At 35.7% G+C, this 15892-nt stretch overlaps 1 protein-coding gene across 2 annotated transcripts; it reads right to left on the bottom strand.

Moving 5' to 3' along the window:
- Window positions 1–2481: 2481 nt before the first annotated feature.
- On the bottom strand, window positions 2482–6737 carry m17 (IL-6 subfamily cytokine M17). 2 transcript variants are annotated; one of them, XM_087792338.1, is made up of 4 exons: window positions 6545–6737; window positions 4726–4830; window positions 3089–3231; window positions 2482–3027 (listed from the first exon to the last, which is right to left on the bottom strand). In XM_087792338.1, exons 1-4 carry the CDS (start codon window positions 6588–6590, stop codon window positions 2566–2568), a joined length of 756 nt encoding a protein of 251 aa, XP_087648464.1. In that variant the 5' UTR covers window positions 6591–6737; the 3' UTR covers window positions 2482–2565. The 2 variants fall into 2 exon arrangements, with proteins under 2 accessions (XP_087648464.1, XP_087648463.1); XM_087792337.1 differs by lacking the exon at window positions 6545–6737 and having other exon boundaries at window positions 4726–5378.
- Between the last annotated feature and the right edge of the window lie 9155 nt (window positions 6738–15892).

The following is a 15892-nucleotide window of genomic DNA, read 5'->3' as shown; positions in this document are numbered from 1 at the left end:
AGAATAACGAAGCAGTAGATTTCACTTTTTCACTTGGAATCATCTTAAAAGTTAGACGTGAAACTTTATAAAACTCCCACAAAATATAGATTCTAGTAACGCTAGCATGACGTTAGCATAGCATCACTAGCAGAAGCAGAATAACGAAACGGTAGATTTCACTTTTTGACTTGGAATCATCTTAAAAGTTAGATGTGAAACTTTATAAAACTCCCACAAATATAGATTCTAGTAACGCTAGCATGACGTTAGCATAGCATCACTAGCAGAAGCAGAATAACGAAATGGTAGATTTCACTTTTTCACTTGGAATCATCTTAAAAGTTAGATGTGAAACTTTATAAAACTCCCACAAAATATAGATTCTAGTAACGCTAGCATGACGTTAGCATAGCATCACTAGCAGAAGCAGAATAACGAAGCGGTAGATTTCACTTTTTGACTTGGAATCATCTTAAAAGTTAGATGTGAAAATTTATAAAACTCCCACAAAATATAGATTCTAGTAACGCTAGCATGACGTTAGCATAGCATCACTAGCAGAAGCAGAATAACGAAGCAGTAGATTTCACTTTTTCACTTGGAATCATCTTAAAAGTTAGACGTGAAACTTTATAAAACTCCCACAAAATATAGATTCTAGTAATGCTAGCATGACGTTAGCATAGCATCACTAGCAGAAGCAGAATAACGAAGCGGTAGATTTCACTTTTTCACTTGGAATCATCTTAAAAGTTAGACGTGAAACTTTATAAAACTCCCACAAAATATAGATTCTAGTAACGCTAGCATGACGTTAGCATAGCATCACTAGCAGAAGCAGAATAACGAAGCGGTAGATTTCACTTTTTGACTTGGAATCATCTTAAAAGTTAGATGTGAAACTTTATAAAACTCCCACAAAATATAGATTCTAGTAACGCTAGCATGACGTTAGCATAGCATCACTAGCAGAAGCAGAATAACGAAGCAGTAGATTTCACTTTTTGACTTGGAATCATCTTAAAAGTTAGATGTGAAACTTTATAAAACTCCCACAAAATATAGATTCTAGTAACGCTAGCATGACGTTAGCATAGCATCACTAGCAGAAGCAGAATAACGAAACGGTAGATTTCACTTTTTGACTTGGAATCATCTTAAAAGTTAGATGTGAAACTTTATAAAACTCCCACAAAATATAGATTCTAGTAACGCTAGCATGACGTTAGCATAGCATCACTAGCAGAAGCAGAATAACGAAGCAGTAGATTTCACTTTTTGACTTGGAATCATCTTAAAAGTTAGACGTGAAACTTTATAAAACTCCCACAAAATATAGATTCTAATAATGCTAGCATGACGTTAGCATAGCATCACTAGCAGAAGCAGAATAACGAAGCGGTAGATTTCACTTTTTGACTTGGAATCATCTTAAAAGTTAGACGTGAAACTTTATAAAACTCCCACAAAATATAGATTCTAGTAACGCTAGCTTGAAGTTAGCATGGCATCAATAGCACATGGAGGATAAACAAGTGTTAGGTTTGACTTTTTAACTGTGAATAATATTAGAATTAAACCCCACAAAGCATAGATGCTAGTAATGCTAGCATGGTGTTAGCATAGCATCACTAGCACATGAAGAATAATCAAGTGTTAGATTTGACTTTTTAACTGCGAATAATATTCGAGTTATAACTCCACAAAGCACAGATGCTAGTAATACTAGCATGCTGTTAGCATAGCATCACTAGTGCATTAGAATTAACTAAGCAGCATATTTGACTTTTTTACTTTGAATCATCTTAAAAGTTAGAAGTAAATCTTCATAAAACTCCTCCAAACATAGATGCTAGTAGTGCTAGCCTCATGTTAGCATAGCATCACGCTTTTCCCTGATTTTCTGGGACACCTGTGTTTTTCTCGGTGTTATCTTGATCTTTTTAGTATATTTTTTGAGTATTTTTTTCATTGTTTAAGCGCTTTGTGACTCGGTCTAGAAAAGCGCTATATAAATAAGAATTACTTACTTACATTAAGAATAACGTAGCAGAGGTTTTTCATTTTTGACTTTGAATAATCTTAGGAGTTCAAACTATAAAAGTTCAAACAAACATAGATGCTAGCATAACAATAGCATAGCATCGTTAGCACATGAAGAATAATCAAGTGTAAGATTTTACTTTTTTGCCAAGACTGAGATGCTAGTGTTGCTAGCATGACGTTAGCATAGCATCACTAGCACATGGAGAATAATGAAGCAGCAAGTTTGACTTTTTGAATTTTAAGTTAAATGTAAAACATGACAAAGCATAAATCTTATCTTCGTTTTCATTGGATGAACAAAAAATAGAGGAAAAAACACTTTGTGTACTTTCAACGTAAAAGATGAATCAGACCTTAAAGTGTTTTTTAAATATTTAATCATTGTTTACATCATATATTTGCGATGTATTAAATAGACAATGTAAGAAAATACTTGAGAAAATAAATATTAAATACCATAAATAGGCTCCGGTACATACATTTGGTCTTTGAGAAAATAGAGTTTTGTGAAAGTTCTGGTCCAGAAAGTCTGGTGGATCAGAAGAAGAGTGCGTTCACTTGCTTCCTGCAGACCTTGCTCTTCAGAACCCGGACTTCTCGGGAAACGTTCAAAAGGAAGGTCTTGAAGGTCTTCAGGACCACGCATCCGTAGACCTTCTGCTGGAAGATGTTCTGAGCCGGAGGCAGCGAGGTGGTCCCGGTCCAGGGGTCCGGTAGCGGCAGGTTGGGGAAGAAGTCCTGGTAAAACCTCTTGAAGAGGAAGCCCAGGTCTCGGCTCCTGAGGGTGATCCGGGTCAGCTCCTTGAGCAGCGAGCTGGCCGGCGGCTGCAGCTCCGCCTGCTGCATGTAGACCCGCTTGAAGTGCGGCAGGAAGGCCTGGATCTTGGTGTAGACGCTCGCCAGCCTCTCCGAGGGCTCCAGGCCGGAGATCTTGGGGCTCGGCACGTTGTTGAGGGTCGCCCGGCAGAACAGCTCCGAGGAGTTTCCCACGGAGGCTTTCTGAGGAGACAAGAGTGAGTCAGAGGAGAGTCACGGACTCAGACAGAAGCTCCAGACTCACGTATGTTCTCATCAGCTCCACGGATTCTTTGTGGGTGAGTCGAGACTGCTTGAGCGTCTGCTGGAGAGACTTCACACACTGCTGGTTCCTGTTGGCCTCCAGGCTTGTGCTCCAGTCCATCAGCAGCAGGAGAGCGAGGATTGCTGGAGGAGAAGGATCAGGTGAGGATCTGAGGAACCTCTGAGCAAACACTGCTTCAAGACCATTAGAAGTTCGTGAAGGTGGCAGTTAGGCTGGACTTTTCTCCTCCATCTCGACGTATATCGGTGTCATCAGAACATTTCACATGTTGAAACGTACTTAAAAATGACTGTATTGCTTCTTTTTTTTAGGTTTAATTAGTTAATTATTAATTTTCTAAAACAATGGAATTTAACCATTTGAAAGGTCAAACTCGTTTTTTATTAATTTCATTTAAAACAAATATATTTTCAAAGTGAAAAAATAAATGTATACATAGAGTTTGATTTTCTAATTCCAGTAATTAAAAAATAAAGGTTTTAAATTCAGCATGTTTTAATTCTTGGTCTTTTTAATTCAATATATAAATGTTGGTATAATAGAGTCACCAGACCAAACCAACAGAGCTCAGAGTCACTGGGTCAAACTTTCAGCCAATCATGCGACAGGAAGACGATCATGTGACAGCTTAGAAGCACATGATCAAGATGCTCGGTGCTCTGTTGGTAATGTCTGGTGAAACAACATTTAATTTAATTTAATGTAACCCGTGAATCACAGATCAACTTTCTTCGTTTACAAGGTCGTTTAGGAACCATTTAGTCTTGTTTAGATTTTATTAATGACATTTGAATAAGAATATTAAACGATATTGTACTTTTTTAAAAAATTAATTTTCAAACTATTACATTTAAAAAAAGTAATAATTAAAAAGAAAAATGAAAAATCCAACATATTAAATATAAAAAACATGTTGATGTACAAATTACTGAATTTAAATATTAAAAAAAGAAATTTGATGCTTAAAAAAAACGAATCAATACAATTGTTTTAATTTTGAAGAGTTAAAGGCCAAATCATAACTTTCTCAAGTTAGTTAGTTGAGTTAACATAAGTTAATTCCCTCGTGTGACCTTCAGCTCAGGCATTTATGAGGTACTCAGATCAGTGCATTTATTCTGACACATTTCCATGAATATCACGGGTTCAGAAATTCTTTAGAATTGAAACATTTGATTTTAAATTATATTAATAATGTTTAAAAAATACATACACACAATCATGCACGTATTTAAACACATGCACATGCAATGTTTTGATTCAAGTTAAAATTATAATTGAAAAAATGAGACAAAACAGCTAAAAACATTCTTAGGATAAAATCTAGTTTTGTAAAAAAGTTCATCTATAGTTTAGCAACAAAAAAATAAGTTTCTGATCAGTTTTCAATCAAAACAACATTTAAGTTAATTAAACATTTATGAATAAACTTGTAATATTTAAAATAATTTTTGATTCAATTCCAACAAAGTAGAGAATAAAAGAGAAACATTTAAATCCAGAACATCTTCCTCTTTAGTTGCTGGTTTTAAACTCCATCCGTGAGATGAACAGTTTAGAAGAAACCTTCAGGTCAAACTAACTGCTGGACCAGAGCTGCTGGTGAAGACACTCACTTGCGACTGGTCTCCTCCGATCGCGACCATTCATCCTCCGATCACGACTCTCAGACGACTTGCTCTCCCGACTCATCATCACCTCCTTTAAACCTCTTTTTCTCTCTTTTTTGAAAAAGCAGAAACCACAATTTGTCATGAGAGGAAATGACGTGCACTTTGTGAGGCAACCGAATTTCCCTGAATGTCCTGCTATGACGTTTTTTTTTTCTTTTTTTGTTCTGTCAGAGTTTGAAGGCAACGTCCGAACATGTTCCTCCTCAGACAGACGTGTTCGAGATGCTCCTGAGATATACATCAACACCAACAAATATCTCTTTGCATGACATGTATGATCAAGACAAACATTCATCTTTAAATTATCTTTTAATCACAAGACTTCTTTTAAATCGTTTGACCTTTTACTCCAGGATGAGGTATTTCTTTGGCCTGTAGAGGGCGCTGTTGTGCCTGATTCTTAACCGTCACAATATTGTTTACTCATCATTTTCAGCGAAAAAATGTTTGTAATGTTTCCAAAATGTTTGTAAAGTTGTCATTATTTAAGACCCTTTAAATATTTTCGAAGGTAAATTCAAGAAATAGTGACCAAGCTAAGTCAGTTATAGCGGAGAAATTAATCAAACTTTAATTTTTTTAATTTTATTTAAACATTTTTTGTAAATGTTTTTTCTTTGTGTATTTTTGCAGAGATCAATTTCCAACTAATGCTCAATAAAGAAACTTTTCAAGATTCGTTTATGTAAATCTGAAGGAAAAAATTATATTAAATTAATAAAATGTATTCTTTTTAGGACGAAGTCAAACTAAACTAAATCAAAAACAAAATAATTAAACCAGTTAAAAGTGATTGGATTGAGCAGTTTTTAAAATTGAAGATTAGGTATTTGGTATAAACTAGGAGTTGAAGGGATTTAAAAGTCTTTTTTACTGACGAATAAAACAAGTCAACTTGTGTGAAAAAAGTACAGGAGGGTTTAAAAAACTGTTTTTGTTGTGAAACAAAACGATGATAAACTGGCGATAACTTGATTATTCAATGCTTTGACGTCTTGTTCAGCCTTTGACATGCAGTCACTCCTTCAGAAACAGAAGTAAAGAGAAAGAAAAAAAGGAAAAACAGCCTGAGGGTCACAATTGAACAGATTTGAGGAAAAAAAAACACATTTTAATTGAACGATTGTTTCAGTTTATTCGCTGCTTTTTCGCTCAATGTTTTCTTCAGTTTAAGTATAAAGTATAAAACTTACGGGAACATTAAACCGTCACGTTTTCTTAAAACTAGTTTCCAGTTGATTAAATATAAAGTGTGTGTTTTCTACTTGAAATGAAATCGTAACGTTGAGAAGAAACAGATTTAGTCGTCGGACGATGATCTGCTGACTAACGTTCAACTTCTGACACAAAAGGAAACGGAACCACATCCGAGTCAGCACTACTTCAGGTAACGCCTCGGCCGGGGTTTTCCGAGTCTCCCCTCGATCGTGAGGCTCGTGGTCGACGCCGCCGCTGCAGATGCCGTGAAAATAAACATGTTTCTTATCACAGTTGAGTCAGAAGGCGTCGAGTCAAAATACATTTGAATTCAGACAAACATTTCTCACGTCGTTCACACTGTCGATCGATGACGTGAGAGCTGCTAGCGTGTTAGCTCATATGCTAATGCTAAATATAAACAATATAGAGTATTATATATGTAGTATATATAATTCAGTTTTCTGCTTCATAACCTGTTTTTATGTCATTTGCCTTGTTAATTGATAACTATAGACTTTAATACACACACTCACACACACACACACACACACAATGTACATACCACTTTTGAGGACGTCTGATGCAACAACCTTTGTGAACCCCTTCATGTGTGTAGTTGTGTAATGTTATCAGGAGCACCTGAAACTCATTCTACTTTTAAAAATATGATTTAAAATTTTTTTTTTTTTAAAGAAAGCTTCATTAAAGTCCGATTGTCGACCTCGACTTAAAAACAGAATGAAATGAACGAAACACTTGAGTGTCAGTAATGATCTGGGATTGATTGATCTTGTCTGATCGTCTAAAAACACCTTTGTTGTTACGATGACACACTTTTGTTACTGATGAAAGTCACATTGCAGGTGTAGTACCTCACACCTACACTAGAGGCAGGGTTGAAGATAATACACAGATCTGCCTTTATTGAGTTAAAAAAATAAATTATTGCATTTGTTAATTGTTTTATTAATACAGTTTTTAAATTTAATTCTTTTTTTTTAGCCTTATAAATTAAATATAAAATGGTGGCACTTTTATACCAAAATTGTTATATTAAATTAAAAAGGCTACGAATTAAACAAAATTTAATTAAAAAAAAGATTACGTTTTTTTTTTAAATTATTCAATAACTAAACTAATTCAATTTTTTCAATTATCAATTTTTTTTTTTTTTTAAAACAACAAAATGATTCGTTGTCGTTTGTGCGTGAGTCCGTGTGTGAGTCCGTGTGTGAGTCCGTGTGTGAGTCCGTGTGTGAGTCCGTGCGTATGAAATAAAAAAACAAAAGTTGCACAAGACGATCAGTTTGGCAAGAATGATGTCAACGCGTCAAAAGAGAAATGAAAGTTGTGTTCGAGAGAAGATGACGTGAGCGAAGAGCGAGAGGGTGAGTCGACAAAAACATCAAGACACGAGTGATGTCTCAGCGTAAGTTTAAACATCATTGAATGAAAACAGATAAAGACTTTTATCACAACAACACATGTAAATGTAAAAGTGTAACAAACACCAGCGACAACAAGACTTTCATCACAACAACACATGTAAATGTAAAAGTGTAACAAACACCAGCGACAACAAGACTTTCATCACAACAACACATGTAAATGTAAAAGTGTAACAAACACCAGCGACAACAAGACTTTCATCACAACAACAGATGTAAATGTAAAAGTGTAACAAACACCAGCGACAACAAGACTTTCATCACAACAACAGATGTAAATGTAAAAGTGTAACAAACACCAGCGACAACAAGACTTTCACCACAACAACAGATGTAAATGTAAAAGTGTAACAAACACCAGCGACAACAAGATGTTCATCACAACAACAGATGTAAATGTAAAAGTGTAACAAACACCAGCGACAACAAGACTTTCAACACAACAACAGATGTAAATGTAAAAGTGTAACAAACACCAGCGACAACAAGACTTTTATCACAACAACACATGTAAATGTAAAAGTGTAACAAACACCAGCGACAACAAGACTTTCATCACAACAACACATGTAAATGTAAAAGTGTAACAAACACCAGCGACAACAAGACTTTCAACACAACAACAGATGTAAATGTAAAAGTGTAACAAACACCAGCGACAACAAGACTTTCATCACAACAACACATGTAAATGTAAAAGTGTAACAAACACCAGCGACAACAAGACTTTCAACACAACAACAGATGTAAATGTAAAAGTGTAACAAACACCAGCGACAACAAGACTTTCAACACAACAACAGATGTAAATGTAAAAGTGTAACAAACACCAGAGACAACAAGACTTTCATCACAACAACAGATGTGAATGTAAAAGTGTAACAAAGACCAGCGACAACAAGACTTTCATCACAACAACACATATAAATGTAAAAGTGTAACAAACACCAGCGACAACAAGACGTTCATCACAACAACAGATGTAAATGTAAAAGTGTAACAAACACCAGCGACAACAAGACTTTCATCACAACAACACATGTAAATGTAAAAGTGTAACAAACACCAGCGACAACAAGACTTTCATCACAACAACAAATGTAAATGTAAAAGTGTAACAAACACCAGCGACAACAAGACGTTCATCACAACAACAGATGTAAATGTAAAAGTGTAACAAACACCAGCGACAACAAGACTTTCATCACAACAACAGATGTGAATGTAAAAGTGTAACAAACACCAGCGACAACAAGACTTTCATCACAACAACAGATGTGAATGTAAAAGTGTAACAAACACCAGCGACAACAAGACTTTCATAACAACAACAGATGTAAATGTAAAAGTGTAACAAACACCAGCGACAACAAGACTTTCATCACAACAACAGATGTAAATGTAAAAGTGTAACAAACACCAGCGACAACAAGACTTTCATCACAACAACAGATGTAAATGTAAAAGTGTAACAAACACCAGCGACAACAAGACTTTCATCCCAACAACAGATGTAAATGTAAAAGTGTAACAAACACCAGCGAGAACAAGACTTTTATCACAACAACACATGTAAATGTAAAAGTGTAACAAACACCAGCGACAACAAGACTTTTATCACAACAACACATGTAAATGTAAAAGTGTAACAAACACCAGAGACAACAAGACTTTCATCACAACAACAGATGTGAATGTAAAAGTGTAACAAAGACCAGCGACAACAAGACTTTCATCACAACAACAGATGTAAATGTAAAAGTGTAACAAACACCAGCGACAACAAGACTTTCATCACAACAACACATGTAAATGTAAAATGCAACAAACACCAGCGACAACAAGTCTTTCATCACAACAACAAATGTAAATGTAAAAGTGTAACAAACACCAGCGACAACAAGACTTTCATCACAACAACAGATGTGAATGTAAAAGTGTAACAAACACCAGCGACAACAAGACTTTCATCACAACAACACATGTAAATGTAAAAGTGTAACAAACACCAGCGACAACAAGATGTTCATCCCAACAACACATGTAAATGTAAAAGTGTAACAAACACCAGCGACAACAAGACTTTCATCACAACAACAGATGTAAATGTAAAAGTGTAACAAACACCAGCGACAACAAGATGTTCATCCCAACAACACATGTAAATGTAAAAGTGTAACAAACACCAGCGACAACAAGACTTCATCACAACAACAGATGTAAATGTAAAAGTGTAACAAACACCAGCGACAACAAGACTTTCATCACAACAACACATGTAAATGTAAAAGTGTAACAAACATCAGCGACAACAAGACTTTCAACACAACAACAGATGTAAATGTAAAAGTGTAACAAACACCAGCGACAACAAGACTTTCATCACAACAACAGATGTGAATGTAAAAGTGTAACAAACACCAGCGACAACAAGACTTTCATCACAACAACACATGTAAATGTAAAAGTGTAACAAACACCAACGACAACAAGATGTTCATCACAACAACACATGTAAATGTAAAAGTGTAACAAACACCAGCGATAACAAGATGTTCATCACAACAACACATGTAAATGTAAAAGTGTAACAAACACCAGCGACAAAAAGACTTTCATCACAACAACAGATGTAAATGTAAAAGTGTAACAAACACCAGCGACAACAAGACTTTCATCACAACAACACATGTAAATGTAAAAGTGTAACAAACACCAGCAACAACAAGACTTTCAACACAACAACAGATGTAAATGTAAAAGTGTAACAAACACCAGCGACAACAAGACTTTCATCACAACAACAGATGTAAATGTAAAAGTGTAACAAACACCAGCGACAACAAGACTTTCATCACAACAACAGATGTAAATGTAAAAGTGTAACAAACACCAGCGACAACAAGACTTTCATCACAACAACAGATGTAAATGTAAAAGTGTAACAAACACCAGCGACAACAAGACTTTCATCACAACAACAGATGTAAATGTAAAAGTGTAACAAACACCAGCGACAACAAGATGTTCATCACAACAACAGATGTAAATGTAAAAGTGTAACAAACACCAGCGACAACAAGACGTTCATCACAACAACACATGTAAATGTTAAAGTGTAACAAACACCAGCGACAACAAGACGTTCATCACAACAACACATGTAAATGTAAAAGTGTAACAAACACCAGCGACAACAAGACTTTCATCACAACAACAGATTTAAATGTAAAAGTGTAAAAAACACCAGCGACAACAAGACTTTCATCACAACAACAGATTTAAATGTAAAAGTTTAACAAACACCAGCGACAACAAGACTTTCATCACAACAACAGATTTAAATGTAAAAGTGTAAAAAACACCAGCGACAACAAGACTTTCATCACAACAACAGATTTAAATGTAAAAGTGTAACAAACACCAGCGACAACAAGACTTTCAACAGATCAACAGATGTAAATGTAAAAGTGTAACAAACACCAGCGACAACAAGACTTTCATCACAACAACAGATGTGAATGTAAAAGTGTAACAAACACCAGCGACAACAAGACGTTCATCACAACAACAGATGTAAATGTAAAAGTGTAACAAACACCAGCGACAACAAGACTTTCATCACAACAACAGATGTGAATGTAAAAGTGTAACAAACACCAGCGACAACAAGACGTTCATCACAACAACAGATGTAAACGTAAAAGTGTAACAAACACCAGCGACAACAAGACTTTCATCACAACAACATATGTAAATGTAAAAGTGTAACAAACACCAGCGACAACAAGACTTTCATCACAACAACAGATTTTAATGTAAAAGTTTAACAAACACCAGCGACAACAAGACTTTCATCACAACAACAGATTTAAATGTAAAAGTGTAACAAACACCAGCGACAACAAGACTTTCAACAGAACAACAGATGTAAATGTAAAAGTGTAACAAACACCAGCGACAACATGACTTTCATCACAACAACAGATGTAAGTGTAAAAGTGTAACAAACACCAGCGACAACAAGACTTTCAACAGAACAACAGATGTAAATGTAAAAGTGTAACAAACACCAGCGACAACATGACTTTCATCACAACAACAGATGTAAGTGTAAAAGTGTAACAAACACCAACGACAACAAGACTTTCAACAGAACAACACATGTAAATGTTAAAGTGTAACAAACACCAGCGACAACAAGACTTTCAACGGAACAACATATGTAAATGTAAAAGTGTAACAAACACCAGCGACAACAAGACTTTCATCACAACAACACATGTAAATGTAAAAGTGTAACAAACACCAGCGACAACAAGACTTTCATCACAACAACAGATGTAAATGTAAAAGTGTAACAAACACCAGCGACAACAAGACTTTCATCACAACAACAGATTTAAATGTAAAAGTGTAACAAACACCAGCGACAACAAGACTTTCATCACAACAACACATGTAAATGTAAAAGTGTAACAAACACCAGCGACAACAAGACTTTCAACAGAACAACAGATGTAAATGTAAAAGTGTAACAAAAACCAGCGACAACAAGATGTTCATCACGACAACACATGTAAATGTAAAAGTGTAACAAACACCAGCGACAACAAGACTTTCATCACAACAACACATGTAAATGTAAAAGTGTAACAAACACCAGCGACAACAAGACTTTCATCACAACAACAGATGTAAATGTAAAAGTGTAACAAACACCAGCGACAACAAGACTTTCAACACAACAACAGATGTAAATGTAAAAGTGTAACAAACACCAGCGACAACAAGACTTTTATCACAACAACACATGTAAATGTAAAAGTGTAACAAACACCAGAGACAACAAGACTTTCATCACAACAACAGATGTGAATGTAAAATGCAACAAACACCAGCGACAACAAGACTTTCAACACAACAACAGATTTAAATGTAAAATGCAACAAATACCAGCGACAACAAGACGTTCATCACAACAACAGATGTAAATGTAAAAGTGTAACAAACACCAGCGACAACAAGACTTTCATCACAACAACAGATGTAAGTGTAAAAGTGTAAAAAACACCAGCGACAACAAGACTTTCATCACAACAACACATGTAAATATAAAAGTGTAACAAACACCAGCGACAACAAGACTTTCATCACAACAACACGTGTGTTCATAAACTTCTAGAGAATAGAGAAGAAAACAATGAATTCTAATAAGTTGTTTCATAATGATTTGTTTCCTCATTTTTGTCATTCTGACATTCCAGCTGCAACTACACAACTACTGTGTGTCTGTGTGTGTGTGTGTGTGCGTGTTAAAGTGTGTGTGTCTGTGTGTATGTGTGTGTGTGTGTGTTAAAGTGTATATGTTTGAGTGTGTTAAAGTGTGTAAGTGTGAGTGTGTTAAAGTGTGTGTGTGTGTGTGTGTTGTTGTGATGAGTGACTCTATTGTATCATCAGTGTGTGTATTGTTGTGATGTGTGACTCTATTGTATCATCAGTGTGTGTGTTGTTGTGATGTGTGACTCTATTGTATCATCAGTGTGTGTGTGTAATTTTGATTTGTGACTCTTTTGTATCATCAGTGTGTGTCCGCCCACTGAAAACACTTTGTTGTTCTGGAGATGAAATCTTGTTGACCATAACCACACCCACTCTGCTGTGATTGGTCAAACATGGAGGTTTGTCACCGCGGGTCATCAATGGTCTCCACCTCCAAGGGACTCGTTGTATAAAAAAAGCATGATTACAGCTTGAGGAGGGGTGAAGCCATTATTACGTCATAATGGACTCTCGTAACCTCTCGTTCGTCCAGATTTCAGAGCAACTTTATAAAGTAATAATTAAAACATGGTCATGATGAGGAACATTTACTACATGACACCAGAGTTGATTCTAGTTGATGTTTAATGACACCAGAGTTGATACTAGTTGATGTTTAATGACACCAGAGTTGATACTAGTGGATGTTTAATGACACCAGAGTTGATACTAGTTGATGTTTAATGACACCAGAGTTGATACTAGTTGATGTTTAATGACACCAGAGTCGATACTAGTTGATGTTTAATGACACCAGAGTTGATACTAGTTGATGTTTAATGACACCAGAGTTGATACTAGTTGATGTTTAATGACACCAGAGTTGATACTAGTTGATGTTTAATGACACCAGAGTTGATACTAGTTGATGTTTAATGACACCAGAGTTGATACTAGTTGATGTTTAATGACACCAGAGTCGATACTAGTTGATGTTTAATGACACCAGAGTTGATACTAGTTGATGTTTAATGACACCAGAGTTGATACTAGTTGATGTTTAATGACACCAGAGTTGATACTAGTTGATTTTTGGCGCAGTTTTAGTGTATCTGCCAATCAAATGAGGTCTGAATCGGCAGATCTGTTGTGTGGAGTCCCTCAAGGTTCTGTTTTGGGTCCTTTATTGTTTTTGCTGTACTTGATTCCCCTCGGTAAAATCATTCAGAGATTTCCAGATGTTTCTTATCACATTTTTGCTGATGACATCCAGCTCTACTGCTCTTTTGATCCAACTGAGCCCCAGAGGCTGAACTTAGTCAATTGTTTGCTAGAAATCAAACAATGAGTGAAAACACTTTACAGCTAAATGTGGACAAAACTGAAACTCTGGTGATTGCTCCTGATGATAAGATTCCAGGGTTGAGTCAGTACTTGGGTGACTTAGGTCAGTCTGTCAAACTGAGCCTGAGAACCTGGGTGTTGTATTTGATAAAGACATGTCTCTTGTTCAACACTGTAGTAAACTGACCAGAAACTGTTTCCTTCAACTGAGAAAAATCTCTAAACTTAGGAAAATGTTGTCGGAACATGATCTGGATCTTATAATCCATGCATTTGTTTCTTCTCGTCTGGACTATTGTAACAGTTTGTTTTCATGTCTTAACAAGAAGGATCGTCTCGTCTGCAGTTGATTCAGAACTCTGCAGCCAGAATTCTGACCCGCTCTAGTAGAAGAACTCACATTTCTCCGATCCTTAAAACTCTTCACTGGCTTCCAGTTTCTTTCAGGATCAACTTTAAAATTCTGGTTCTTACTTTCAGATCTATTCATGGTCAGGCTCCTCCTTACATCACTGATCTGATCCAGCCTTACACCCCAGCTCGGGCTCTGAGGTCTGTGGATCAGAATCTACTTATGGTTCCACACACACGGCTCAGGACCAGAGGAGAGAAATCTTTTCAGGCTGTTGCTCCTAAGCTTTGGAACGATCTTCTCTCTCTTTGCTCTTGATGGATCTACTGACTCCTTTAAGAAACATCTTAAGACGTTTCTATTTGTTCAGGCTTTTCCTTGAATTTCTCGAACTCCTGTGTTGTTCTCAGTATTATCTTGATCTTTAAAGTATGTACTTTTTTGAGTATTGTTTTGATTGTTTAAGCGCTTTGTGACCCTGGTCTCGAAAAGCGCTATATAAATAAATATTACTTACTTACTTACTTACTTTAATGACACCAGAGTTGATACTAGTTGATGTTTAATGACACCAGAGTTGATACTAGTTGATGTTTAATGACACCAGAGTTGATACTAGTTGATGTTTAATGACACCAGAGTTGATACTAGTTGATGTTTAATGACACCAGAGTCGATACTAGTTGATGTGTAATGACACCAGAGTTGATACTAGTTGATGTTTAATGACACCAGAGTTGATACTAGTTGATGTTTAATGACACCAGAGTTGATACTAGTTGATGTTTAATGACACCAGAGTTGATACTAGTTGATGTTTAATGACACCAGAGTTGATACTAGTTGATGTTTAATGACACCAGAGTTGATACTAGTTGATGTTTAATGACACCAGAGTTGATACTAGTTGATGTTTAATGACACCAGAGTCGATACTAGTTGATGTTTAATGACACCAGAGTTGATACTAGTTGATGTTTAATGACACCAGAGTCGATACTAGTTGATGTTTAATGACACCAGAGTTGATACTAGATGATGATTAATGACACCAGAGTTGATACTAGTTGATGTGTAATGACACCAGAGTTGATACTAGTTGATGTTTAATGACACCAGAGTTGATACTAGTTGATGTTTAATGACACCAGAGTTGATACTAGTTGATGTTTAATGACACCAGAGTTGATACTAGTTGATGTTTAATGACACCAGAGTTGATACTAGTTAATGTTTAATGACACCAGAGTTGATACTAGTTGATGTTTAATGACACCAGAGTTGATACTAGTTGATGTTTAATGACACCAGAGTTGATACTAGTTGAACTTTACAGAAATCGTTATATTTAAAAATCATTTAAATATGTTGCAAAATTATTCCTTTTTTGTCATTTTTTCTACAGAAGTCAAAAGTCTAAGGATATATTTTTGCCTTTTATAAACTCCTAAAGATCCTTGATTTACATTTCAAAACAAAAGTTTCAAAATAAAAGCACAGGTTT

Source organism: Callionymus lyra, chromosome 5 (genome assembly GCF_982586985.1).
Source record: "Callionymus lyra chromosome 5, fCalLyr1.hap1.1, whole genome shotgun sequence".
In the NCBI taxonomy this organism is placed as follows: Eukaryota; Metazoa; Chordata; class Actinopteri; order Syngnathiformes; family Callionymidae; genus Callionymus; species Callionymus lyra.
This window is presented reverse-complemented; position numbering and strand designations above follow the sequence as displayed.